The 27,756-nt window shown below is 33.0% G+C and overlaps 2 protein-coding genes across 4 annotated transcripts in view; one reads left to right on the plus strand and one right to left on the minus strand.

Moving 5' to 3' along the window:
• Positions 1-25,611, minus strand: part of LOC145283724 (uncharacterized) — a 45,207-nt gene extending 19,596 nt beyond the window's left edge. Inside the window, exon 1 of one of the 2 annotated variants that reach the window (XM_080132774.1) lies at positions 25,425-25,611. In XM_080132774.1, coding sequence (XP_079988900.1) covers positions 25,425-25,503 — 79 coding nt within the window. In that variant the 5' untranslated portion in view covers positions 25,504-25,611. Of the gene's footprint in view, positions 1-7,857; positions 7,982-25,424 lie in introns of those variants that run through there. The other variant, XM_080132775.1, reaches the window with a different exon arrangement.
• Positions 1-27,756, plus strand: part of LOC145283723 (ribonuclease H2 subunit A-like) — a 180,187-nt gene that overhangs the window by 80,256 nt on the left and 72,175 nt on the right. Inside the window, exon 1 of one of the 2 annotated variants that reach the window (XM_080132771.1) lies at positions 6,237-6,361. The exons of the other annotated variant lie outside the window; for it this stretch is intronic. The gene's annotated coding sequence lies outside the window, so the exon portion shown is untranslated. Of the gene's footprint in view, positions 1-6,236; positions 6,362-27,756 lie in introns of those variants that run through there. 2 annotated transcript variants of the gene reach the window in all.

Raw genomic sequence — 27,756 nt, forward strand, 5'->3', positions numbered from 1 at the left:
CTCAAGACACAGACTAATTGGTCTGTATGGAGATGCAAAAGAGATCTACAATATTTTTAAATACTTGGCAGACTAATGACGTTTTCCAGGATGTTGGGAAGTATTTCTCCTTTAGGCATCGATTGCACAGCTTTGCAACAATGGGTTCCAGTTGTGACATTTTTTTTGAATGCTATGACTGGAACATTGTTAGGACCAGTTGCTTTGCTGAGGAGCGTGGTGATTGTCGGTTCCTAAAACCTAAATGATCAAATCTTAACAAGCAAATTAAAAAAATTTAATATTTTTCCAAATCTTATTCAGGTTTCATTTCTTTAATAAAACGTTCAAGCAGTAAATGATTTTCGGCACAAGTGCAAATTACAGCTTTTTGGTTTTCAGTTGGGACATTTTGAGAGTGCACAAGCAAGTGCAGACAAGCTTACATCACGAGCAGAAAACGGTTTATAAGTTTCTTATATTTTAATTCAATAAAAGGTGTAACAAACTTTCAAGAAAAACGCATTCGAAAATTTCAGTTTGATTTTCTTACAAAATTTTACATTAAAAGAAACAAAAAATTGTAGCAATGTAAAGTCACATTTTAGAAAACATTTTATGAATTTAAATTTGAAAACCTGAAAACGTGAAATAAAATTTACTTTTGTTAAAGTCAGAATTTTAGCTAATCACCTGGCTTTATCAAGATGTCAGTCCGATAAGTATTCTTTTTTTTTTTTAAACTTAATTTGGACCGACATCTTGAAAACTTGTTATAGTTTTAAATCTATTGTAAAAAAAAAAAAAAAAAAAAAACTTGAGATTTGATTCGGTCCTGAAGTTGCATTTGTCTGCCTCTTGCTATGCACTTTCTAAATATCTCAACTGAAAAAAAAAAAAAAAAAAAGTACCTTCGCACTAGTGCGAAGTGCCTGATTTTCTTTTAAGTAATGAGTATTGTAAGGGAGTTATATTTTCATTTAATGAAAGTCCATATTTGATTTTTATCAATATAGCACGTCATGTGTTGGCACCACCAGAGAGAGATTGAAACCAGATATTAACAAAAGTACATCACACTTGTAAGAACAAAGAAAAGACAAGAGATTTCTTTAGAGTAAAAAGAAAAGAGGAAACCTACATTAAATATGACAATCTCCACGATACATATACATACTGCAGGTAAAATTAAGCTCAATGGTTAAATACTGTCAAACAGAGCTCATGGAGTACACAATGACAATATTTTGTAATTATGTCCTGAAAATGAAAATATAAGCACCAATTATATTTATCCTTTTTGTACATAGAAATTTCAATTTGTACTTTTTCAAAGTTGTGTAAAAAACAAAAACAAAAAATCATTTCATATAAAACTCGTGACAATTATAAAAATCAGAAATTTCAATTATTTTTTTTTTTCTCTTCAAAATAGTGAGTGAAACAAAATCCAAATACCCAAGATTAGAAAAAAATGCCCTATTGATAAGATGGTTTCATGTGGTGGACCAGGTTTTGGCTTGATTTTAGGACAGAATCGCATTCGAGGGGTGGGGGGGGGTACGGATTAGCAGACAGAACTGAATTCAGGAAAAAAAAAAAAAAAAAAGTGCATGTTAGATTTTCTCCGCTTTCGTTCGTATTAAAAGCTATATTTATGTTGATCAGTCTAATACTGAGAGCTTGTATTACAATCCTCAGGAGGTACGAAAAAGTGGTCACAAATTAAAACAAACAAATATCAAAAAGTTACTTTTGTGTTACTGTTGGTCTACCAGGCCACAATTACCCATTATACAATGGACCTCCAACAAAAAGGTGGCCATAAAGTAGGTGTCCATTTTACGTTAAAAAAAAAAAATAAATAAAAAAAAGGAGAAATGTGACCCCCACCCCACCCCACTTTGTGAAACTATATTTTCTTTACATCTTGAAAACTAATTGTTTACTGGACTTTTAAATGTTATTTTTGTTTTTAGCACGGCCAAAAACCTATAAGTCAATTTTAAAAGATTTGAGGGTGGTAAAAAGGTTGGATTTTTACCGAAAGGAATATCAAAGTGTGCGTTCATTACTTTTTCTTTGAAGATTGTAAAGCATTGTTTGTAGATTGATGCGGTTTTAAAACGACGCATTTTAAGTGAAGGCATTACGTACCTACGTGTCATTGAAATTAATAGTTTTGGTACTTGTACAGTTTAGTCAAAACAAAATGAAAATATTGAGGGGGGGAAAAAAAAAGTACGTATGTTTTGGATCTCCGAAAGAATTTTTTTTTTTTTCACAGCGGGAAAAAATTTTTATGAGAGCGCGCTGAAATCAGCCATTGTGAAATTTGCTGAACACGCCACGGGGAGATAACTCCATGTAAAGCGCCGATACCACCTACTATCTTTAATTCTAGCTTTTCTTCCTAAAAAAAAAAAAAAAAAAAGCTAACCTTTTGCTCTGTATATAACCTTTTCGATATTTTCATTTTTTAATGTCTTGACTAAACTGTACACGTACCTAAATTTTAAATGTTTTTGACATTTAAAGGTTTTCGGGTATCCTGAAACGAATATCGCAAGTAAAATTGTCGCCGACTAATAGTTTGTAATAACGTTATGCTTTCCGACGGCAAGCCAAACAATGCACGCACGCGTTGTTTTGCTTTATGGCAAACAGAAAAACATTACGTACTTATAAGTCATGCCGAAATTAGTATGAATTCCAAAAGTTAAGAAAAAATGGTTCAGTAGAAAAATTAAAATAAGTTGGTGCTAGTGCAGAGAGTGATCCGCGCTATTTTTTTTTTTTTAATCGTATTTCCAAGGTTAATTCAAGATTTATTTTTTTTATTCAATTGTAAGGTTGAAGTATAGAATAGGTACAAAACACCCATGTTAAGAACGGCTTTTTAAATAACATTATTTACGTCCGGATCACTCTCTGCTCAAGCACAAATAAGTTAGGCACCGCCAAAAATGGCCGCAAAATCAAGTTGTTTTTTAAAACTAAATTACATTTATTAAAATCCATTATTTCTGAGTAACTGTTTTTTTTTCCAGAAAGATAAAACCCTGAATTTTATCATATAGAAAACAGAATGTAAAACTTTTTCTACTATTTTTAATTCAATTTTAAATGTTAAATTTTCCCCAAAAGTTAACAATTGACATTTTTGTCTTGCACAAAAACGTACTTAAATATTTAAAAAAAAAAAAAAAGTTTTGAAATTATTTATTGTCTAAGATTTAGGATGATTTTCTAAGAGAATATGCAAAAATATAATATAAGTACCTGAATTTCAAATAATTCCACTTATTCATATAGGTAACCAGATATTTCGCGTCGACGTAGAGTTCAGATCGACTCTGTTTACGTTTTCTTTTGATAAGAAGAAAACTATGGAAGACCAAACAGGCCAAAAAAAAAAAAAAAAAAAAAAAAAAAAAAAAAAAAAAACTTATTTTTCAGTGACGAAAATTTCAATGTATTATTAAGCTGAGGCTGGCCAGTACCAGATGGGTGACCATTTGTATGAGTTTGGTTTTTAATGTGTATGGGGGCCAGGCTCCCCAAAATGGGGGGGGGCAATTTAAAGCAGAATAAAAAAAATTTCAGCGCGTTTGTTCCACCGTAGTCGAAAGGCGGCAAACGTTTTCAAACGAGATCGAAAAAAATGCTATTTTTAACACAAAGGGCACAATATTTATCGATTTTTTTTTTTTTTGTATCGATTATTCAAAGCATGCTCTGTTTAATAATGGTCATGCATTATTCGGCTCGCTAAAAAGAAAAAAAAAAAAAAAAAATTGTTTATTTATCAAAAATTTTAAAATGGCTTTTTTCGTATAAATATTAAAAATTTTTTTTTTTGTTTTGCTTAACTTAAATTAATTATTTTACTTAACATATTCACCGAATTTCACACTTCAAAACTGAAAAGCGGGATAATTAAACACAATCGAAGTTCTGATATTCAGATGTCAAAATAAGGTATGCAAACAATTTTTTTTTTTTTTTTTTTTTTAAATCTATAATTCTGTCCCTTACAACACAATATGTTTTGTTCAGTTTCAGATGATTATTTTAAGCATATTTGTTCCCACTTCAAAACAAGGGGGGGGGGTTGTAAGCAAATATATATATATAAATATCGTTTATGAAAAATAAGTACACTGTTATAAAGTTCATTCTTCTAATAATCGCTGAAAATTTCGTATTGATCGGATAATTATCTGATTTTTGGTAGATTTTTAAAAAGACGGTCCGTCAAAAAGTACTGACATGCCCCCCCCCCAAGTTTTGGCGGTGCCTATCGGGTTTTTATTGCAATATACAGAGGTACGAAAAAGTGGGTTTGTATTACTGTACACAGATTCGAAAAAGTAGTAAAAAAAAAAAAAAACAAAAAAAAAAAAAAACAAATATATAACAAATGTTATCAAAGGCAAGATGAGTTACTTTTCTACCAAACTGAATATATTTTGTGTTTTTATTCAATGTAACATGTTTATTTAGCTCGAAAAACATGCAGTGTTTACCGATGTATTGGAAAATTCAAAATGGCGCCCGAGTCTCTTTAACACGGTAAGTTTGGGAAAAGATGTTATAATAAACTAGACAAAATACTATTAAAAAACAACCGAATATATGTCAACTTATGTCACAGTAACATATATTGAGCGAATTTCTAACAGTATTTTGTCTAGTTTATTATTTATAATACCTTTTCCCAAACTTACCCTCTCCGAGAGAGAGTCGGCCGCCATTTTGAATTTTCCAATACATCGGTAAACACTGCATGTTTTTCGAGCTAAATAAACATGTTACACTGAATAAAAACACAAAAAATATATCCAGTTAGGTAGAAAAGTAACTTATCTTGCCTTTGATAACATTTATTTGTCATATATTTGTTTTTTGACAACTTTTTCGAATCTATGTGTACAGTAATACAAACCCCTTTTTCCGGTTTGTATTACTGTACACAGATTCGAAAATGTTGTCAAAAACAAATGTTATCAAAGGCAAGATAAGTTTTCTACCAAACTGGATATAATTTTCGTGTTTTTATTCAATGTAACATGTTTATTCAGCTCGAAAAAACAGTGTTTACCGTCACCGATGTATTGGAAAATTCAAAATGGCGCCGACTCTCTCTTTAACATGATAAGTTCGGGATAAGGTGTTATAAATAAACTAGACAAAATACTGTTAGAGATTTGGGGAGAGAGTCGGCGCCATTTTGAATTTTCCAATACATCGGTAAACACTGTATGCTTTTCGAGCTGAATAAACATGTTACATTGAATAAAAACACGAAAATTATATCCAGTTTGGTAGAAAACTTATTTTGCCTTTGATAACATTTGTTATATATTTGTTTTGACAACTTTTTCGAATCTGTGTACAGTAATACAAACCGGAAAAAGTTGTAAATATAGCACATAACGGCTATCAACTTTTCTACCTACCTAGATAAATTTAGTGTTTTATTGATGTAAAATGTTTATTCGGTTCGAAAAACGAATAATGTTGAACGCTGTCGGAGAACAAAAGACGGCCGCGATGTCATTGAAGACTCGACAGTCACTTCAAAATAAGAAATAAAACAAAGGTGGTAAAATTTCTTATTTTGAAGTGATTATCGAGTCTTCAGACATCGCGACCGTTTTTTCTTCTTGTTCTCTGGCACTGGCAGCGTTCAACATTACTCGTTTTTCGAACCGAATAAACATTTTACATTAATAAAAAAAAAAAAAAAAAAAAAACATCCAATTAGGTAGAAAGGTAACTTATCTTGCTTGTGGTAACATTTATTTGTTATACATTTGTTTTTTTGACAACTTTTTCGAACCTCTGTGTATTGTAATACAAACTCAAAAGTCAATCAGTTTTGGTGATCCATAGTCAGATCAAATATATCAAATTCAAAGAATTTACGTTCACTCTCAACACATTTCAGTTGCAGTTATCTGCCTTGATTTCGATCTTGATAGGGTTAAATTAAAATCGCAACTCTGAAAAGTTTTTTTAATTACTTTTCTAATGAACCATTTTCGTAATTTTTGGACGCCACATCAATCGACACAAGCACACAAAAAATAAAGTATTTAAATGTTTATATATTTACGCACACAATCTTAGTTATTTCAATTTGGCTACAGTTATCAATTTGGCCTTGGGGGGGGGGGGCTTCAAATATTTTTTATGGTTCAGCAATCCTGAGGACGACACGCTATTGTAAAGCACCGCACTTTACTCAATCATAAAGTTGACATCCAACTTATCGTTATTTGCATCGACTGAAAGACAGTATCCTGTTTGGGTAAATATTACCCAAAGCAAAACGAGTTGCTAAATGTCTATCAACTAAGGAAAACAAAAAGGCGGGGTAAGTATATCTTATCGCCCTACCCCTCCTTTGTCGACGATTTACGCACAATTTAACACGTTGAAAATGTGCCATCATAATTTTGAACACGTCAGGAACCTTGCTCTTGAAGCCGAGTAAAGCAAGATTTTGTTTGGTCCTCGAAAACCATAAATAGTTACTAATTCGTTCGGAGGCTGGTCGCCTAAAAGTACTACACGTCTATCTTGAAAAGAGGGGGGGGGCATTAGCTTTTCGTCTTATTAACCCCTCTTGGTAAAGATTACCTGAAAAATCTACTTAAAATGATTCTTACACGTAAAGACCTCAATTACTATTTTTTTTTTTTTTTATTTTAACTGGTTTTAAAAGTGCAAGTTATACAAAACTTCCATCTCCAGAGATTAAACATTTTAAATAAAGATTAAACAGTAAAATACAAGATAAATATATTTTATTTTGAACTAGTTCAAATAAAATGCACCTCGACATAGGAACAAATTTTAAGCAATTTATAAAAAAAAAAAAAAAAAAAACTTATTGTAAATTAACACTCTTCGTTACCCCACTTCCTCAAATAATATTCTATTTTATTTAGTAGATTACGTGTTTGAGCACTTGTTCAGTGAACACTCTGGAAATATTAGAACTTAGCGTAAAGGAAGCGTCAGTTTCACATTAGCGTAATGATCTCCATTTCCAAGCTCATAGCTTTTTAGGACAGAAAGTCCATTTATTTTATTTTTCTTTGGGAGATAAATTCTGTGCGTTTTTTTTTTGTTTTTTTTTTGGTGAGGGAAAGGAGAAGCATCTACAATAACCATTTTTAGTTAAATGTAAAAAAAAAAAAAAAAGCATTTGTCGATAGCTTCAGATTTTTTCCGAAAAATCTGAGTATTTTACAATGCATTTACATGGTAAAAAAAAAAGGATTTAATTACGAAAATTAAAACTTAAATGTTTAATAATATTGAAGTTTAGCAATGAGATTTAAAAAAAAAAAAAAAAAAAAAAAAAAAAAAAAAAAAAAAAACTATGTATTCTTTACCTAAGGAGATTTAAATTTAAACCATTTTATTTTTACCCCAATTAAATAGCCAACAAAATTACGAAACCGAGAAATACAAAACATTGTACGCAAAAGAAAAAAAAAAGTCCGGTTTTTCCGTTTTCTTTCCTTACGCGTTTTTTTTTCTTAAAAATAGGTCAAAAAATTAGATCACCTTTCGCTTTTTCGTAAAACTGAGCGCCATATGTTTAGTTTATTGCTGTTTACCCTTTCCGTTTAGTTATATTAAAGTTGTATAAAGTCCATATAATTACCATGGCATAAAAACTGTTTTTTGTTCTAATGCAGAAAATAAAAAATAACAATGCGAAGGTCACACATCATTTCTTTTCACGTTAAAGAGGAGATAAAAAAAAAAAAAAACGTTTAACTCTTTTCGTATTTTAGGAGCGAACTTAGGAAAGAGTTAGAAATCTCCAGTTAACAATAACTTGAAGAAACTACTTACAAAATCCAGGTAAAGGTTTCCTTGCTTAATGCCAAGTCAAATAGTGGCCTATCATTGCACGTAGTCTGGAGGGAAAATGAAAGCCAGCCTTACTGACTACTCTGATGACGTCATACGTACGAACGACTTTTCTATTATTAGACTTATATATGTTTGTTTTTTATACATACATACATACACACACACGCACACACACACACACACATATATATATATATATATATATATATATATATATATATATATATATATATATATATATATATATTGTATAATTTTTTTTTTTAATCTTAATCAGTTTATCGTAGATAAATTAAATCATTAATTCCTGTTTTCAAATTGTTTGTTAATAATTTTTATATTCGTATTAATTTACTATCCCACGAGGACCGAAAGTGACACGAAGTCGACCTCGACCTTAGCGTGTGTCTGCATTTTTTTTTTTTTTTGGTTTAGAAATAAAGTGTAGTATCTGTTCTAATATGACACTTTATCTTTTATAATTTATGCAGAATACCGACCGTACTGAAATAGTAACGTTATTAAACTCATAACAATTGGATTTAACTTGAAAATCTTATCTAAAAAAAATAAATAAATAACACGGTCCATAATTATGCATAGGTACACTTTTTTCTGCCCGGTCAGTAAAATAGAAACCCTTTTAAACCGAGACAATTTTTTTTCCTGTCTCAATCCAAAGGGGCCTGGGGGGGGGGGTTCTCTACAGGCCCATGTATAAGCTGCCCTAATGGGTAACCAAGTAAATAGGGGTGTGGGTGGGCGCCCATAAAAATTGCCTGACTCGGCCCCAGGACAGTCTCAGTATTTATTTGACCCCCCCCCCTCCATTCACACACCATTGTAGAATTGAAAGACAACATCTCATTCTAACATTTAAAAACAACGTCATTGATTATCTTCGTTAAGTAAAAATGTAGAAAAGGGTTAGTTATAAAGTGACTTCATGATGGAGTGATGGATGGAGTGATGGATGGACGGATACCAAACGTTAGGCAATCCTGTTGGGAGATAAAGTTCATGCGTGTTGAAGTTAAAGTCCGGTACCACGACGGATTTTTCTTGACAAAAGACAACAAAACAAAAATAGCCTTGATAGAGTTCAAAATAGACTTCGTAGCCTCGTAGGAGATGTCCTTTTCTCCTCCTTGCAACCTCTATCTCACAGAAGAGATGTTGCGAGTTTGTCTCTGATGTATCGTTATTTTCATGGAAAGTGTTCAACTGAGCTTCAATCTATGGTCCCCCCTCGCCAAACTTTCACAAGAAACACTCGTCTAGCTGTAAACACTATCAATAATTTCCCCCACTCTTTATCTGTGCCTAAACCTAAACGTAGATTCCATGAACAAAGCTTCTTTCTTAGAACTGCACGCCTGTGGAATTGTCTTCCGTTTTCCTGCTTTCCGGCTGACTACAATATGGTTTTGTTCAAGTCTAAAGTAAATAAGTTCTTGATGAGCCGTTCCATATAAGTTATTAAATTTACCAAATTTTCATTACTAATGATTACTATATTGACCAACTTCTACTGTACACTCTTTAACCCTTATCCTTGAGTGGCCTCTGGGCCTTGATAATGTGGTGATGCCTTTGTAAAAAAAAAAAAAAAAAAAAAAAAAAAAAATAGGAAAGTCTTGTTTAATTCTTTTCAAATGTTAAAGTGTCGCGGTTGCCCGGTTAACCACTCCTATGTTTGTAAGCAAAAACACGCTATCGGCTGAAACGCGAAACTCCGGGAAATACGTTATGACCACGTGCACTAACAATAGCAACGACCGTTTTCAAACAACAAAGAGAAGACAAAAAACTTCATCTTTCACAAACTAAACAAAAACAAAGGACTATTATTTCGAACCTAAATTAAAATAAATATAGTTAATAAACATCGAAGACACTTTTAACTGTAAGAAATACATTGTGAAATTAATTATAGTCATTCATTGTTTAGCGACACCATTACTGGCCAATAGGGCCTGTCGCACAAAGTGTTTATCCTCGACCCCAAAGTCAACAAAGATTACACTATTCCTGTAATGATCCGATACCTGTTGATTTCGTAGTGGGAGTTTCGTTCTGTGCAGTTCTAAGAGGTCCACCCTTTTGCCTTCTTTCTTTGAGAAGGAGTTAGTTTATTGCTAATCACCTGAAGCACCCTTACCGGGGAATGCTGACGGAGCTGCCCATGAACTTTTTGCAGATCAGAATGCCTCTCCTCAGGGGTGCTGACTTCTCAATCCTACTTTCAGACCCTGGTGTCCAAGTTCTTGCAGATGGAGAGAATTATAAACCCTCAGTTCAGCTTGAGAGCTAGGAATGTTCCCATCTTGACTTGACTCTTATCAAGTTGGGCATTGTTGCTGTGGGGACTAGGGACGGCAGAACATGATGCACACTGTACTCTCTATTTTGCCTACCTCCTGGGTCTCCTCCTCATAGCCTGCCACTCCAGTTCCTGAATTCCTGAGCCTGCATTAATTCCAGCATTCTCCAGCTCTTTTAGCACCTCCAGCTCACTCCTGCAGCTTCCAGCGACTCCAGCTTACTCTTAAAGTGACTTCAGCTAACTCTGGCGGCTCCACAGTTCCAACACTACCAGCTCCTGCTGCCCACTAACATCCAGCTACCTGCTCCAGTGTCCACTGATGTCTCACTATCGATTTCCAGTGCCCATTGATGTCCAGTTACCTGCTCCAGTGTCCACTGATGTCCACCTATCCATTACCAGTGCCCACTGATGTCCAACCACCTGTTTCAGCGTCTACTGACGTCCAGTTATCCGTACCAGCACCCACTGACGTCTAGCTACTTGCTTCAGTTCCTATCGACGTCCAGCTACCTGCTCCAGTGTCCACTGATGTCCAGATCTGTTCCACAGGCTACTGATGTCCAGCTATCTGTATCAGAGGCCACTGACGTCCAGCTACCAGTTCCTACCTCAAGGATCGAAGAATCTCAACCTCGCAAGATGTTCATTCTTGTTCCAGCTGATCCTACAGACATTGCCATGCATTTTATTTTTTTCTTGGTAAAAATAAAACACGATACATATCGCCTTGAACCGATCATCTGTGTTTGTCATCCTTCTTTGCTGCTGCAATTATGTCTTTGCTTTTGTATCTACTTTATTAGTTGTATGGTTGATTAGCGCCTTCACGCCTATCAGTCCTCTGCAACAAAAGAGAGTATGTGTGCATAAAATAAAAGTAAAAAGAAGCCAATTTTAATTTATGCATGCCTTAAAGCACATGTAATGCAGTGAAAGGTGCTGGGACCTTTTGAATTGAAAGTCATGTTTAATTTCAGATGAGCTCTGATGGATAGCTAATCTGTATAAGTCTTGGAGATGGAAAAGAGTTTTTGGTAGGTTGTTGATTTGTATAAATCTTGGATTTTAAAATTTTGTAGGCAAAGAAAAAAAATCTTTCTCATGTGGACAAGAAAAAATTATGTGCGGGAATTCTAAAAGATCCAATATTTTTATGGTGCAATTCTGGTTCCTGATTGGTTGCTAGCACAATGTGGCTTCATTTGATTGGTCAGTTCCTATCACCAGTGTCTATAAGTAGAACCTTCCAATTTAGTTTCAAGAAACACAACCATTTCAAACAACATACATCAAGCGTCATCTCCTGGACTTAATATATATATATATATATATATATATATATATATATATAAAATAAAAATTACAATTAAATTTACCAAAATGATCCAAGATGGTAAAACTAAAGTATATTATAAATATTAAAGAATTAATATTTATAAAGTAATCTCAACCAGATGTAAAAGCTTGATAAAACCAAATAGGAAATAGAGCTTATAATAGGAGCAAACAGTTAATAAAACATGTTAAAAAACACTTTGAAAAAGAGTTAAAAACATATTTAATCTGAAAAGGAAACACTTGATAAGTGGATAGTCCTTAATCCGCGGAGTTTCAAAGAAATACTTTCCTTCTCATCATAGGGTTGGAATTAGCAAAATGCGGGATCGGATTTTGCATACAAAGTATTTCTTTGAAACTCCGCGGATTAAGGACTATCCACTTATCAAGTGTTTCCTTTTCAGATTAAATATGTTTTTAACTCTTTTTCAAAGTGTTTTTTAACATGTTTTATTAACTGTTTGCTCCTGTATATATATATATATATATATATATATATATATATATTAAGTAATGTGATTTATAATTTAAAATTTAAAAATATATATATATATATATATATATCACTGTTGAAAAAGAACACACATATTTTACTACTAAATTTTTCCTGTTACTAACAACATAACACGGAAAAAAATATTGTGAAGAAGACATATTATGGTCGAAATTAAATAATCTTCAACAAATAAATGTTTATTTATTTTACAAAATCTTTGCGTTGTAATTTGGCTTCAAACGTATAATGTACATATTTTATTTAAAAATTTAATCAACGCTTATATCATGAAGAACACCACCATAATTATTTAAAACCATGCGCAAGAAGCATAATCTCCTGGATTAAAAAAAAAAAATATATATATATATATGTTTGGCTGTAGAAATAATTATATATATATAGTGACAGCAAGTCATTATTAAAACAGGTCTGATTGAACATGACAGAATTATTCTTTTTTCCGATTTTTCTGGATATCTTTTCCATTTGCCAAGCAGTGTTTTTTATTTCAGTCGGCATATTGTATAAAATGACGCCCAAAAGTTATTGTTCAGCCATATTCTACTCGAGCTACTGATGATAATCAGACGCATTGATAGAAAATGCTTGAGCAGAATATCGTTGAACAACAACTTTTGGGCACCATTTTATATAATAGCCGACTGAAATAAAAAAGACTGCTCGGCGAATCAAAAAGATATCCAGAAAAATCGAAAAAAAGAATAACTCTTTCGTGTTCAATCAGATGTGCTTGAATATATATATATATATATATATATATACATATATATATATATATATATATATATATATATATATATATATATATATATAATTTACTTGATTCTTCAGGCCTTGGCAGACGTGTTTTAAATATTCTCTCCAGTGCTTTTTCTGTGCACATTTGAACTTTTCTTTTAATGATTTTGAACTCATTCCATTTGTGATTTTTTCCAAAGAATTCTGCCTTTTGGATCATTTTGGACCATCTTCCAGTTGCGCGATTCCTTTGGAACTTACCTATTGGATTGGAAGTTTTTAATTCGACCGTGTTTGGATTTTACCATTCTTGGATTTTTTACCCTTCACCGGACTATCCATTCATGTGAAATCTTTTTATCATTTTTTCTTTTACATCCTATTCCCCTTACCTTACCCTTTTTTTAACCAAGTAAGATCTGTGACTTACTTGTGGTTTCATTAAATACTTTTACATGCAAAATCCGATCCCGCATTTTGCTAATTCCTGCCCTCTGATGAGAAGGAGAGTATTTCTTCGAAACTCCGCGGATTAAGGACTATCCACTTATCTTGTGCTTCCTTTTTAAAATTAAAAATGTTTATAACTCTTTTTCAAGATGTTTTTTAACATGTTTTATTAATCATTTGTTCATATATATATATATCACCATTGAAAAGAATATGGAGTTTTGCTACTAAATTTTTCCTGTTAATAACAACATGATACGGAAAAAATTAGATAAGATATTCTGAAGGTGTATTACAAAATCTTTGCATTGTAAATTGGCTTCAAACATATAACATACATATGTAATTTTTATATGTATACATATTATTATACATTTTTACAAATGTATAATAAATTATTTTTATTGATTTTCTAAATGAGAGAAAATATATTTGCCCTGTCTTTTATTTTAGTATTTTTGTGCTCAAAAAGCCGATTGTCGTCTGCCCATTCCATTATGTTAACAAAACAGGAGGAAAAAGAGGAGGAGACCTGTGAACAGGAGGAGAATGGAGAGAAGAGAAGGAGATCTTATGAACAAAGTGCAGAAGAGAAAAGAGAAAGAAAGCTTATAGACGAGAAAGAGAGAAGAGAAAAGATAGAGAGAATCTATAAACCGGAGAGAGGGATGGAGAGAGATAGACCGTATATATAGAGAAAGGGGTCTAACAAGAGTCATCAACATTTAGTCAGAGCTTTGTACTGAGAAGTGAAGGTTGGGGGGTGGCAAAGACAGTGAATGACAACAACGTTGTGAAACCAATGATAGGCGAAAGCGGCGAAAGCTAATGTGGGGTGACTAACTCTCGCATGTGTGCACCTAATGAAAACATGAGTGAGAAGGAGTGGAGACAATAAGCAAAGTGAGATTAATCGCTACGTACGTGTGTGTGTAATTGATGACAACATTGGATGGTGGGAAATACAAACCATCAAGCTATTAAGCAAGACAAGAATAACCCAATGACAATATAGCTGGGTGAAAAATCGAAAGAATGGCAAAATACCAACGACAGACCAGTGACTTCATATGAGCTTCAGAAACATTTGTTGTTTTGGCTCAAATCAATTTATAAAGTTAGATCCATTTCCAAGGAACCTATATCTAAAATTTCAAGTGTTTAGACTCAAAATTGACGGAGAAGTTTGGTAGCGTTCTTAAAAGTCAAATCGTTGAACTTTGACCCCTTAATAGCCAAATTTCTGGCTGAAAACGGATTACAAAGATTTTTCCAAATCTCAGCACCCTGTATATCAAATTTGAGTCTGTAGACTGAAAATTGACAGATATTGTGTAGGGAAATGTACACAGACAGACACACAGACACACAGACAGACAGACACTTTCGCTTTCATATCTAACTAAATAACTTGATTTGAGCCCAAAACAATAAATGTTAAGAGGTCATAATAGGGGGTCAAAGTTAAAAAAATTAGCCTCTACCAAATTACTCAGACAATTTCTGATCTAAACATTTGAAATTTTACATAAAGGGTATTCAGAGATAGGGCAAGCTTTTTAATTGATTCCGGTGGAAAATTTGAGCTACCAATATATAAATCTATGTATGTATGTTTGCATGTCTGCCTAAAACTTTCGATAGAGGTGACGGATTTTCACAAGATCAGTATCGTTTTGAAGCTCGACCCGTCAGACAACAAATACGGAAATATTGGCTAAAATCATTAATTTCTTCGCCCTCAACTGGGCACTTTTCTACAGGAAGGAATCGCTTTTTTCGCCAATATTTTCGAAAGTCATCCACTCTTTTCAATTGTCTAGCCTTAATCTACGTCACTTCCGGTTTGACGGTGGTCGTAATAACATAGGTTTTTTTCCCCCCCGTTCTTTTCCTCCTTCATGGTACAGGTTCGAGCCTGCCTTCCTACTACCACTTTTTTTTTTTTTTTGCTCAAAACCACACCTCCAAAACGCCAGGCTGAAATGCTAGCATATATTACATGGAAGCTACTATTGATAAGTGTTAATAAGTGTACATTGTTATCCTAATAACATAATAATAGTTAGTGGTGGAAATCGGGTGGAAATGGAATGGATTATTTAGGGGAGGAGGCCTTGATAAGAATTTGTTTATATTGAACTTGAAGATGACCATATTGTAGTCAGCTGGAAAGCAGGTCAGCAAAACAGAGTTCCAAAGGCGGGCAGTTCCAGGAAATAAGCTTTGTTCATAGAATTATAGAATTTAGATTAAGACACAGATAGAGAGTAGGGGAAACTGTTGGTAGTTAGACGAGTGTTTTATTTTTGAAAATTTGGCAAGGTGGGGGTGTAGCATAAATTTAAACTCAGACGAGCACTTGCCATGAAAATAATGATAAAGCAGAGACAGGCTCGCAACATCTCTTCTGTGGAAAAAAAGGTTGCAGGCAAGAAAGAAAGGGCATATATATATATATATATATATATATATATATATATATATATATATATATATATATATATATATATATATATATATATAGAGAGAGAGAGAGAGAGAGAGAGAGAGAGAGAGTTGTTATAAAGGGAAATAACCGAAAACAAAAGAGTTATCTCCCCTGGATTGGAAAGGGGAGACTTTTCAAGATGGCTGACACAGCATTTTACATAATCTGTTGCTTTATCGTTTTACTATTTTTCTGTTTAAAAAAATAAATAATTTGGTGCTAAAACGATGTCTTCTTGTAATTCCCACATTTAAGAACCAGTTATATTTCGTGACGACATAACAGATTTGGCGACGAGGATGAGATGAACTTGGATTAAAAAAAAAAAAATAAACAAGATGAACCACATGTGGCCTTAGAAAAAAATGGTACTAGTGCAGAGAGTGATCCGTGCTGAAATAATAACGTTATTATTTAAAAAGCCATTCTTAACATGGGGAGGGGAGAGTGTTTTGTACCTATTCTATATTTCACCCTTACAATTGAATAAAAAAACATATTGTAAAACTTTAATTAAACTTGGAAATACGATTTTAAAAATAGCGCGGATCACTCTTTGCACTAGCACCTAAAAAAAGAAAACAACGGACTTGTCTCTTTGAAAAAAAAATTTTCCCTTTAGTGCACAGCACAAAATAAAAATAAAAAAATAACTGCATTATTTCTTCGTCATGGATCCAAATTTACTGGAAATGACACTTAGAAGTGAGCAAGAACAATTTCTTGAGGCACAAAACAAATTAATAGAACCATTAACGTTTCAATTTCAGACACAATTGGCTTCATCAACTGTAAGTAACTCCTTTGATAATATTATAAATTCTATCTCCGATTTTCAATTCAATCCGAAATTAAAACAGACATTTTCCGTTTGGTTTGACTGATGGAAAAATACGTTTAAAAACGATGACTGGAAAAGACGGTTATTGCTTAGAAAACTGGGTTCTATTGAACATGAACGTTATGTAAACTCCATTCTACCAAAGAAACCAGAGAATTTCACATTTGACATTTGCTGGAGTGGTTAATGTTCAGTGTGAAAATTTTCGACTGAAATCACTCATAGAGGACCGGTTTAAATGCCTTATTTTTATCGCAGGGCTATAATCTCCAGCTGACGTGTGCAATCATTTACTGTCTATGTTAAATAAAGACAAAGAAATGACAGTGAAAATTCTGAGCACAGAATGTCAATACTTGATAAATCTTAAACGGGACACTGCCATAGTGCAATAACAACATTCTGCTATTCCATCTGTTTCCAGTTTAAAATCTGTACAAAAATTCCCAACTGGAAAGAATAAAAAGCCGCTAACATCCTGTTGGTCATGTGGTGATATGCATTATGCGCGTTTTTACCCTTTTAAAAGCCCCATGTGTCAACTTTGTTCACGTCGTGGTCACAGAGACGGATTTTGTGAAAAAATACATTTAAAACTATCAGGATGAACTCTTCACTGACAAGAGGCAAAACTCAGAAAAAATGACAACGCGTTTCCAAAAATCTACCACAAATTCAATTTTTGCTACGTTTAATGTAAATTTTGAAGCTCATAGGAAATATATAATTGTTGAGAAAAAAAACAAGCCAATAAAATTTCAATTCGATACTGATTCCGACATAACTCTGAGTTCACAGTCAACATGGGAGTTATTAGGAAAACCAATGCTTAAAAATACTAAACATGTTGCTTGCAGTGCATCTGGAAACAAAATACAACTAACTGGTGAGTTAACATGCAATGTCACTTTCAAAGAAAAAAATTTTTTCAGGCGTATGCTATGTTTCTGATTCATCAATCCTGAATCTTCTTGGTTTGGATTTCATCGAGGAACTTGATCTTTTCAATGTTCCACTTAATATAATTTCAATTCTTTCAATGCTAATGCTGCAGTAGATGTTGAGACATATTTTAGAACATTCTTAAAACAAAGTTCAGCACTTATGAATAGGAAACTATATTTGCCAATTGATGCTATTCACCCATCAACAACTAAATTTTACAGAAGAAACAAATGATGGAAAACCAGTTTAATTGCCATCATGGAGCAAAACCGCATAAATTCCTTCCAGGAAAACCTGTGTTGGCTAGGGACTAAGGACTACCATAACCGTAGAGAAAAATGGACACAAGGTCACATAATACGCCATTCTGGCAATGTCTTCTATGATGTAGATGTACAATCATCTATTTAGGTTAGACATGCGAATCAGCTTCATCAGTCATCCCTTCCAGAGCGACGTCCAAATGATGCAGCCATCCCTTTACATGTGTTACTGGACAAATTTGAATTACCCCAAAGTGTTCCAGTTATAAATAATAAACAAAGCAAGTCTCACATCAAAGTCCCAACAAGAAGAACCTAGCAAATTTGTAAGCCAACGCCAACCTTACAAATAGATCAACATAAAACCTCTTACAAGGATCATATTTCAAAGGGGAGGTATTATAAAGGGTAATAACCGAAAAGCAAAGAGTTATCTCCCCTGGGTGGGAAGGGGGAAGACTTTTCAAGATGGCTGACACAGCATTTCACATAATCTATTGCTCTAACATTTTACGATTTTTCTGATTAAATAAATAAATAATTTGGTACCAAAACGATATCTTCTTGTAATTCCCACATTTAACAACCAGTTATATTTTGTGACAACATAACAATAGGCTTATTTATAGTACTCCAAATTTTACTGGGTTTATATAATTGAAAATTCAGTAATTGTTCATATACCAAAGTTTTAAGGCAAAAAGAGATGACTTAAGCTGTAAGCTACAAAATTATCATATTTCATAATTGAGCATTCATATATTGTTTTAACAAAAACCAAGACATCCAGGAATGGATTGACAGCAACAGATAGTGTATTTCATCGTTAGTTACAATTGTTTCAAGACTATTCGAACAAATTCAAACATTATGTTGTTTGAAAATTTTCACAAGAACAGCCTTTCGTCAGACTTATTGAATAAAAACACTTTAATAATAAAACATTATGGAAACCATTTCCCTTATAAGGAAAAGAAAACAAGCGAAAATATTTTACCTATATCTCATCCCTGCAAAGTTTTTTAAAGATTTATATATTTTCCTATTTTCGTATCTCCATTTAAAAAAATGTTCAAATTATCATACAACGTTACCACTAATTACCTATGTCCACTTAATATGTTTTACTAATACTATTCATTGATTTCTTAAATTAAATTTCTTTATTTCTCTATTTAATTTAAATTCTTTTTTTTTTTTAATCCGGACTAATCAAGTAAGTTATATTGTTGCGACTCTATGTTAGTTTCGTATCCGGAATTTGCTTTGTTTATTTATAAAAATATCAGCTAACCTATTTATGTGATTTAAAAAACGGTTTTTGTTGAAAACTTATTCAATAAGGAAAGAAAGTTTCACATTACTCTATACTTAGTTCATTCTCATTCTTCATTTAAAATTAAGGATCTCCATTTATTTTTAATTTTTTATTTTCTTTCGTTCCTTCCTATTAAGATTTACGATTATCGGATATTTTAGATGTAGAAAGGAAGGTGACTCTGTACGTTCGAAATTTTAAAGATTTAGTTGAATTATAAGTAACCAAAATCCTAATATGTATCCATAACGTTGAAAGGGAGGTAACTCAAGCCGTTCAATATCTTAATGTTTATGCAGGGTTCTAAGTTTGGTAAATTCCTAATATGCATTTATGATTTATTTATTAATTAAACAAAACCAATTAAATCTAGGTTAACCTATTCAAAATATAAGTTTGTAATGCATATCTTAAGATATATATGTGTATATATATAGAGAGAGAGAATTAGCTATGGATACATGTTTTGTTAACTTACAACTCATCAACATGACAGAATCTAACGAGATTTAAAATCAGGATCTCAGAGACTGAAGCCTGATGCTCTACTACTGAGTCAGTCCCCACTACTGAATAGTTTGTCTCGCTTTTATAGATATCATTTTTTATTTAATTATTTTCATTTGAGATACAGTGAATATTTTGCTGCTAGTTTTTCTCTACTCTATAGTTATTTCCATGAATATACAGAACTGAATATCGATTTGTTTCACCTCCTTCCAATACATTCACAGTAAGAACTAGTCTTATAACCATAACTGCAAAGATCTTACCTTTCTTTCTCCATGTGGCTAACCCCAAAACGAAATTTTCATGAACAGAGTTTCTTTCCAAGAACTTCCCATCCATGGTACACATTACACAGGACTGCTTCCCTGTGGACTACAACATGGTCATCTTCAAATCCAATGTCGACAAATACTTGTCATAAACTATCCTCATAAATAAATCAAATTCTATCCATATTGTTCGTTCTTTCAAATTCTCTCATCATGTTTGTCGTTGAACTAACAACCCATTCATCTCATTAATCCTTATCCTTGAGTGGATTTTTGACCTTGATAAGTGATGATTCATTAATATAAAAAAATAAATAAATAAAGAGGAAGACTAAATTTGGACAGAATAGGGAGATGTGTGCAGAAGAGTACATTTTAAATGTTATAGTCATGGTAAAAGAAAAATGGATGAGAGTTCTTGGGTTAGTAGATGTAAAACCGTTAAGGGTAAATATAGCAATACGCTACAACAAAATACAGACCACTCTAATTTGTTTTTTTAGGGGTAATTGAGGTCGCTAACAATGAATCTGATAATCAAACCCGTCACAAATTTATCGTTTGCATGGTATTAACCCCTGAACCCAGAGACTATTTTCCGCCATTTTACAGCTTCTGTTTACACTACGTGCATGCGTGATAGCATAAACGACGGCTGTTAAATGTGCCTTCACATAGCAAACTGCCTTCTCACATGGTATACAAATCTTTTGTTGAACATTTAAAATTATATGAAAAAGAAGAAAAGCACTCCAAGCGGGAGGATAATGTCGGAATGACATTTTTATTTTTCTTCAGAACATAGAATTTTCAATTATTAATTAAGGGGTTAATACCATGCAAACAGTAAATTGGCGATGGGTTTGATTATCAGATTTGTTGTCAGCGACCTCGATTATCCCTAAAAAAACAAATTAGAGTGGTCGGTGTTCTGTTGTAGCATATCGTTATATTTACCCAGTTAAGATAACAGGTTCAGTTCACAGGTTAAAAGGCCAAGAAAAACATGGGCAGAAGTGATAAAAAAGAGGGATAAATAAAGACCTGGGCGGAGATAGTTCATTTTACAAGTCAGTCTCCTAAACTTGCCCAATGCATGTCAGCATGTAAAAGCGCACGTTAAATCAAATATGGTGTTTAAGCATGACATCATATATCTGACATCACTCAGACGTTGAACTTGATGATGATGATGATGATGATGATGATGATGATTTATACATCTCTGCTTCTGACACACGTTCATGACCGGTTGCTTAGAGTTTTTAGGTCATAAATGCATAAGTTCAGTTATCATAACAATTCAATCTGCAATCTCCTTTGATCCATTTGGGCAGAATAAAAACAGGAGACGCCTTCATATATATATATACTAGCAGATAGATCCGACGTTGCCCGAGATTGAATGATAAACGAATGTTTTACCACCACCTCATATTTTTATTGTCATCGAAACTGGTGAAATAATTCATTTTTAAATCAAATCACTTGATTGCCTGCTCGAGTTAGGGATCATCGTGCTGCACTGGGAGTAAGCTTTACATGCCTCCCTGCAGTGACTTGGATCACAATACATTGTAGTCTACATTGCACTGTAGAGAACCTACTGTTGAGTTTATAAAATTATTTTTATACAAAATAGCTTGAATTCAAGTTTAAAATGTGCAGTGATAATGGTTTGAATTTAAGTTTAAAATGCAAAATTCATGTATCATGCTTCAATAGTGCTCTAAACAGAAATATTCATTTTGAACGCGCCCTTATCATATCAAAGAACCTACTGTTGATTTTGGGCCTTTCAACCTGTGCAGTAATAACACTTCCTAAACGCACTTGTGATATGAGGCTGTGTAAGGTGTTAACGTTGGTCAAAAGCGTCTGTTCTTCTATTCATCAGATTATTTCGATTATTGATACTTATTGAATACATTCCGATACAGAACCTAACTAAAAACACTGCCAGACACATAAATTACCTTTGTGTGAAATTTCACAAAAATCGGCACGGCCGTTTTCGAGTCCATAGGGAACAAACTCACATACGCACACAAAGTTCCTTTTATATAATAGTAGATATATATGAAAAAACAAACTGACTTTCGTCGTTTGAGGATATTGTAGTTTTATTGATCGAAACATCACCATGTTAATATCACTTTCATACATGTTTATATATATATTTATATATATATGCGTGTGTGTGTGTGTGTGTGTGTGTGTGTGTGTGTGTATATATATATATACACAACAATATCTTTCACAACGTATCAGCACAATAGTAAATTACACTCACATTAAGTAATATTATACAGTGAAAGTAGCAGATCAAAATTCATCCGACAACTATGTATCGGTTATTGACATTGATACGGCTTTTTCACAAAATCGATAAAGGTAGGCAAGGTAGATAGACTAAGACAAATAGAATGATGCATATACATATATAGACAAAAATATATTAGGTTCGTGCAAAAATAATGCCGTTTTTTTTTAAACTTTTATAACTGTGTACGTTTCTCCAGCTCTCCTAGCCACTAATCTAGTCTAATAATATACTAAACCAGCAGCGACAATTGGTGTGTAAGCAGAGAATATCACCTATAAGAATAAGTAATGCTATGACAGGCCTCCGTAAATGTACCATGTGTAAATTAGAGAGTTTGTCCGTCTGTCCATTGGTGACAATTTTTCTGTCAGTCACAATTTACTTTTAATGTAATAAATACATTGCACAATTTCAGAGACCTTATTTACTTTTAGAATTGGAAAATATTGCAGTATTAGCAAATAATAATCCCCACTCTAATACAGATGTCATGACAGGAAGCTGAAATTGAAACCATGAGATCGTCAGGCTGTCTTTCTACCAACTTAGCTATTTATTGTTGCATAAATAGATTTATGAATTACATCATGCCAGGCTTTGCTCGGGCCCTATGTACTGTTCATTACTATGTGCATATGTATATATATATATATACTAAAAAGTTTCACTCACGTCCAGGTAAGTTATCGAGATATAAAAACCTATATTATCCAGTGTAATTCTCTAGTGGCCATCTTTTTACATGTGTGCATGCACGATAAACAAGTCTCTGTCAAATTTAAATGAGATTTTCATATTCAGCATAGTCGAAAACCTTTGAGAAACGTCATTTTAAAGAAAATCATGGCGGTGGATTTAATGTAAAAAATTTTCCAAACAATTGAATAGTTGATATATATGTGAAGCGAATGTGAAGCGAATGTGAAGCGAATGTGAAGCGGTAGGTTTTGTATTTCTTGTTCTGAATTTTTGAGATGAAGGCTGACTGTTTGTATTACTTGTTTTTAAATGTCGCACAAACAACACTCAAGATGAGAGACAATAGTCCGATCAAAACAAGTAATCCATAATTCTAGTTGGAAAAAAAAAACAAAAAAAAAAAACGAAAAAATGAATGTCGAAGATAAAGCAACAGAGAAAAAAGCAGGAAAAAAAAAAGAGCGAGTGGATAAAGACTAAGCTAGGAATCATTGTAGCAGTCATAAACAATGACATGGAGCAGACCTAGCGAGTTTGTTTGGTCACATGATAGTCAATCAGACTCCTAGGAATTGCAGAGTATGCAGAAGACTTCCAAACACCCACAAATAATAAACGTCCCCTCTCTCCTGCTCCTATCAACTCGTCACTCAGCAAGACTATCCACTTGAACATGTACTGCTATGAGAAAACACTTTCACTAGCCGACTTTTGTCACTTTTTCATTCACGTTTTGAATTAATCGTCTGTTAGTCTTCGGTTCTGTATCTTCTTCCTGCTTGCATAACTTGTCAGAAGACGCTGACACAAAGTTGTAGGAAATTGGGTCATAAACTGGATAAGTACCCCTATATAATTGATATTATAGGTTATTAAGGCCTTCTGTGGAATATGAAATTTAATTCTCTATATAAATAAAACAGCAGATGTATGTATGCGTGTCTAGAAAATATTTAACCGATAAACTCTTAAACTACCGGTCACATAACACTGAAATTAACAGGAAACAATATTCATGCACCAAGGGTGGTTTATGGTGAGTAAAATCTTTGTTTGGATGGATGAATAATGTGTACAGAAATATATCGGCAAGTTGAAATACAACATGTTCATTTCAACTTACCGACATATTCGTATTACTTTTGCGCATGTGCGAATTCGTTGATAGCTTGAAGTGGTTTCATTTTATATCTTTCTTATCAATCTTGGCCCTGTCGGTGGGGCATTAGAATATGCCGACTGCCCCCCTGCAGAGGGTAAAAGTCTCTCAATGAGGGTCCTGGATATGACCTTAAACTATATCCAGTGGTGAGGCCCAAGCTTGTGGGCTTTGGGGAGTGTGGAGCCACCCTTTAATTACCATTGCTCCCAGGTCCACTCTGACCCGGAGTGGTAGTACCTGTTAGGGTCCCAACTATGGGTTAAATAGAAACCGATGTGAAAACAACAAATATATTCTATTAAAAAAAATTTTTCTTCAAAATCTTTGGATTCGGTATTAAATAACCCGAAAAGGGTTGATATGCCGTAAAACAAAAACAACCAACCAACCAAAATCTTATCAATCTGCCGATAACTCAAACAGAAGGGAATGCAGTTGGAGGACTAAATGTTTTGGTTTCGATTCTAGCTGATGGCACTCAAGTCATATTTTTTTCTTTGGTAAAAAGTATTATATATATATATATATATATATATATATATATATATATATATATATATATATATATATATAATTTTAGTCATTCAATAAATTTTAAAAATTATGACGTGAAATAGTTGAATTTCAAATCAAAAGATTTTTATTATTCTATGTAAGACAAAGAATACATTTGAAAAATTATAACTCCTTATCCTACAGGATTTCGATATCTACCATCTCTTCAGAGGAGAAAATATTAGCAAATAATTATAATAGTTTACACCTTATTTGCTAAAGTCAGTGAGACATGGAAAATCACAATTAAAAGTTTTTTAAGTATTTAAATGTCATAGAGTAAGTGAAGTTAATGAAAAGGATATAAAAATTCCCATCACAGGTTTCATACCAGTTGATTGTTAGATAGTTTTATTCTGAAGTGTGTGTGTATATATATATATATATATATATATATATATATATATATATATATATATATATATATATACACACAAATATATACATATATATATATAAATATATATATATATATACATAAATATATACATATACATAAATATATACATATATATATATATACATAAATATATACATATACATAAATATATACATATATATAAATATATATATATATACATAAATATATATATACATAAATATATATATATATATATTCGATAGAGAATTGATCCTGAATATGAAATCTGCATAAATTAAAATATATTTCAGCGTATTTTACGATCAACCAAGGGCAGGCGCCCTCCCCTACCGCTAATCATGAATAAATTGGTGGATAGATAGAGAGATAGTTTATAAAATAAATGTAAGAAAAAAAAATGTTTTAAAAACCTTCAAAAGCGTATGTATCCATTAGGTTCAGCATCTTGGGGGTTCCCGAAATGGTAGACCGCGCAGAAACGTTCCTCATTTGAAAACTTTACTTGCATCAAAATGATTAAATGTTGATTTTTTACCCCGTTTGCTTCTTTTTATATATTTTTTCTTGCTTGACTTCCAAATTATGAAAACAAATGAAAAGAATGTCGGTGGTGACGTAAGTGTTGTTTACCGCCTCTTTTCATCGCTAAGGATCTTATCTTACCGAGGTCATATTTCTTTGTTGTTTGTTTGTTTGTTTGTCTCCCCCTCCCCCTCTCCCTCTCAGAAAGCATGTCAAAGCAGGTGGGTACAATAAAGGCAGCTGAGCGATCTAGGCGTAACGATTTGACTGTTTTGTTGACCAAGGTTGTTTAATGCTTACGCTTGACTGGTAAAGATTGCTTTTTTTTTTTTTTTTTTTTTACAAAGGAATCACCACTTATCAAGGCCCAGGGGTCACTGGAGGATAAGGATTAAAGAGTGCACAGTCGTCAAATGGACAATATCATAATAATCGTTAAAAGTGTAAATTAGGTAAATTTGTTAATTTAAGGGGGACGGCTCATCAAGAACTTGTTTACATTGGACTTGAAGACCGCCATATTGTAGTAAGCTGGAAAGCAGGAAATCGGAAGAGAGTTCCACAGGTGTTCAGTTGTAAGAAAGAAACTTTATTCATGGAATCTACGTTTAGGTTTAGGCACAGATAAAGGGTGGGGGGAAATTATTGATAGTGTTTTCAGCAAAACGAGTGTTTCTTGTGAATGTTTGGCGAGGGATGGGACCATAGATTGGAGCTCAGACGAGCACTTGCTATGGAAATAACGATAAAACAGAGACAGGCTCACAACATCTCTTCTGTGAGAAAGAAGTTGCAGGGAAGAGAAAAGAGCGTTCTCCACTAGGCTACGAAGTCTATTTTGAACTTTGTCAAGACAGGATAAGGTCTTCCTGGCAGCTCCCACCCAAATGTGACAGCAATACTCGATCCTTGGACATACCTGGCTCTTATATAGGTAGAGAATTGCATCAGCAGGTAGATATATATGGATCGACCTTGGAAACAGATTTGATGTATGTATTCCAGCGACCTTGGCAATATATTTGATGTATGTATTCTATTTTAGATCAAATGTCAAGCCCAGAAGCTTGTCAAAACATGGAGTCTCCCCAAGATGAGAGCCATTCATTTCAATTGATGCCAGGTGGGGATCAGAACGTTGATGATGTAAAGCTAGAAGCTTGGTTTTAGATGCATTAAAAGAAACAAGCCACTTTTTTCCCCATTGTACCACATGCTCAAGATCAGAGAAGAGAGAATCAGAGAAAACTTGATCGTTTATGGCCTTAATGCACAACCATTCTTCAAGGCTAAGCACCACTCAAAGATATGGGTTACTAGATGAATGATGAAGAATATTGTGAGAGGACTGAAAAGGATGAATGGAAGGAAGAAAATTTTGATTACTGGTGAGAAGGGTTTATGACAAGTATTAGTTGACATTATATTTGAAGATGACCATATGAGAGTTCGTAGGGAAGCAATCTCGTGATAATGTGTTTCACATGTGTGAAGTTTTTGGAAAGAAACTTTGTTCATGGAAATTTCACCTGATATGTAGCACATGGAGGAAGAAAGGAAAGTTTTTTGTGCATGTGCAGCATACCGGGTTTATTTATACTAATTTTGACATGACGTATTAGTATATATTAATGTTTTCACCTGAAATATATTTGTTCGGAAACTTTGTACATTGCACACAAGCATTACATTTTCTTTTTTTAGTGGTGGTGGAAATTAAGTTCTTGTTGTGAATGTCTACAAAGGAGGAACCAGAGATTGGTGCTCAGTCGAGTATATCTATCTATCTAGTTATTTATTGCATTTTATCGGTCATCTCTTATTTTAACCAATAATTGAATTTCAACTTTTAATTAAAAAAAAAAAAACTATAAAAGAAAAGGCTGTAGTTACATAATTACAATAAAATTTTTATTTATTTATTTATTTATTTTTTTTTTGCAAGTTCTCACTTGCGGAGTGATACGTTAAGTGATAGGAACACTCTTTGCATAGACAGCTATTTCCATTTCTGCCCAAGCTGTTTTGCTAATATAAACACTCAGATTTGTTTAAGACGTTAATGCTTCTAGCAATGGTTCTGCTAGACGATATGAAATTTCTGGACTCAATTCCATTTCTATAGAACAAATATTTCGGCTGACTAAATCTATTTTGTATTTCGGCTTTCATAACTCTTTCTGGACAATTCTTTGTGTTGAGGAAACTATTTGAATAAAA

Source organism: Euprymna scolopes, chromosome 8, assembly GCF_053919585.1.
Source record: "Euprymna scolopes isolate OS-2025 chromosome 8, ASM5391958v1, whole genome shotgun sequence".
In the NCBI taxonomy this organism is placed as follows: Eukaryota; Metazoa; Mollusca; class Cephalopoda; order Sepiida; family Sepiolidae; genus Euprymna; species Euprymna scolopes.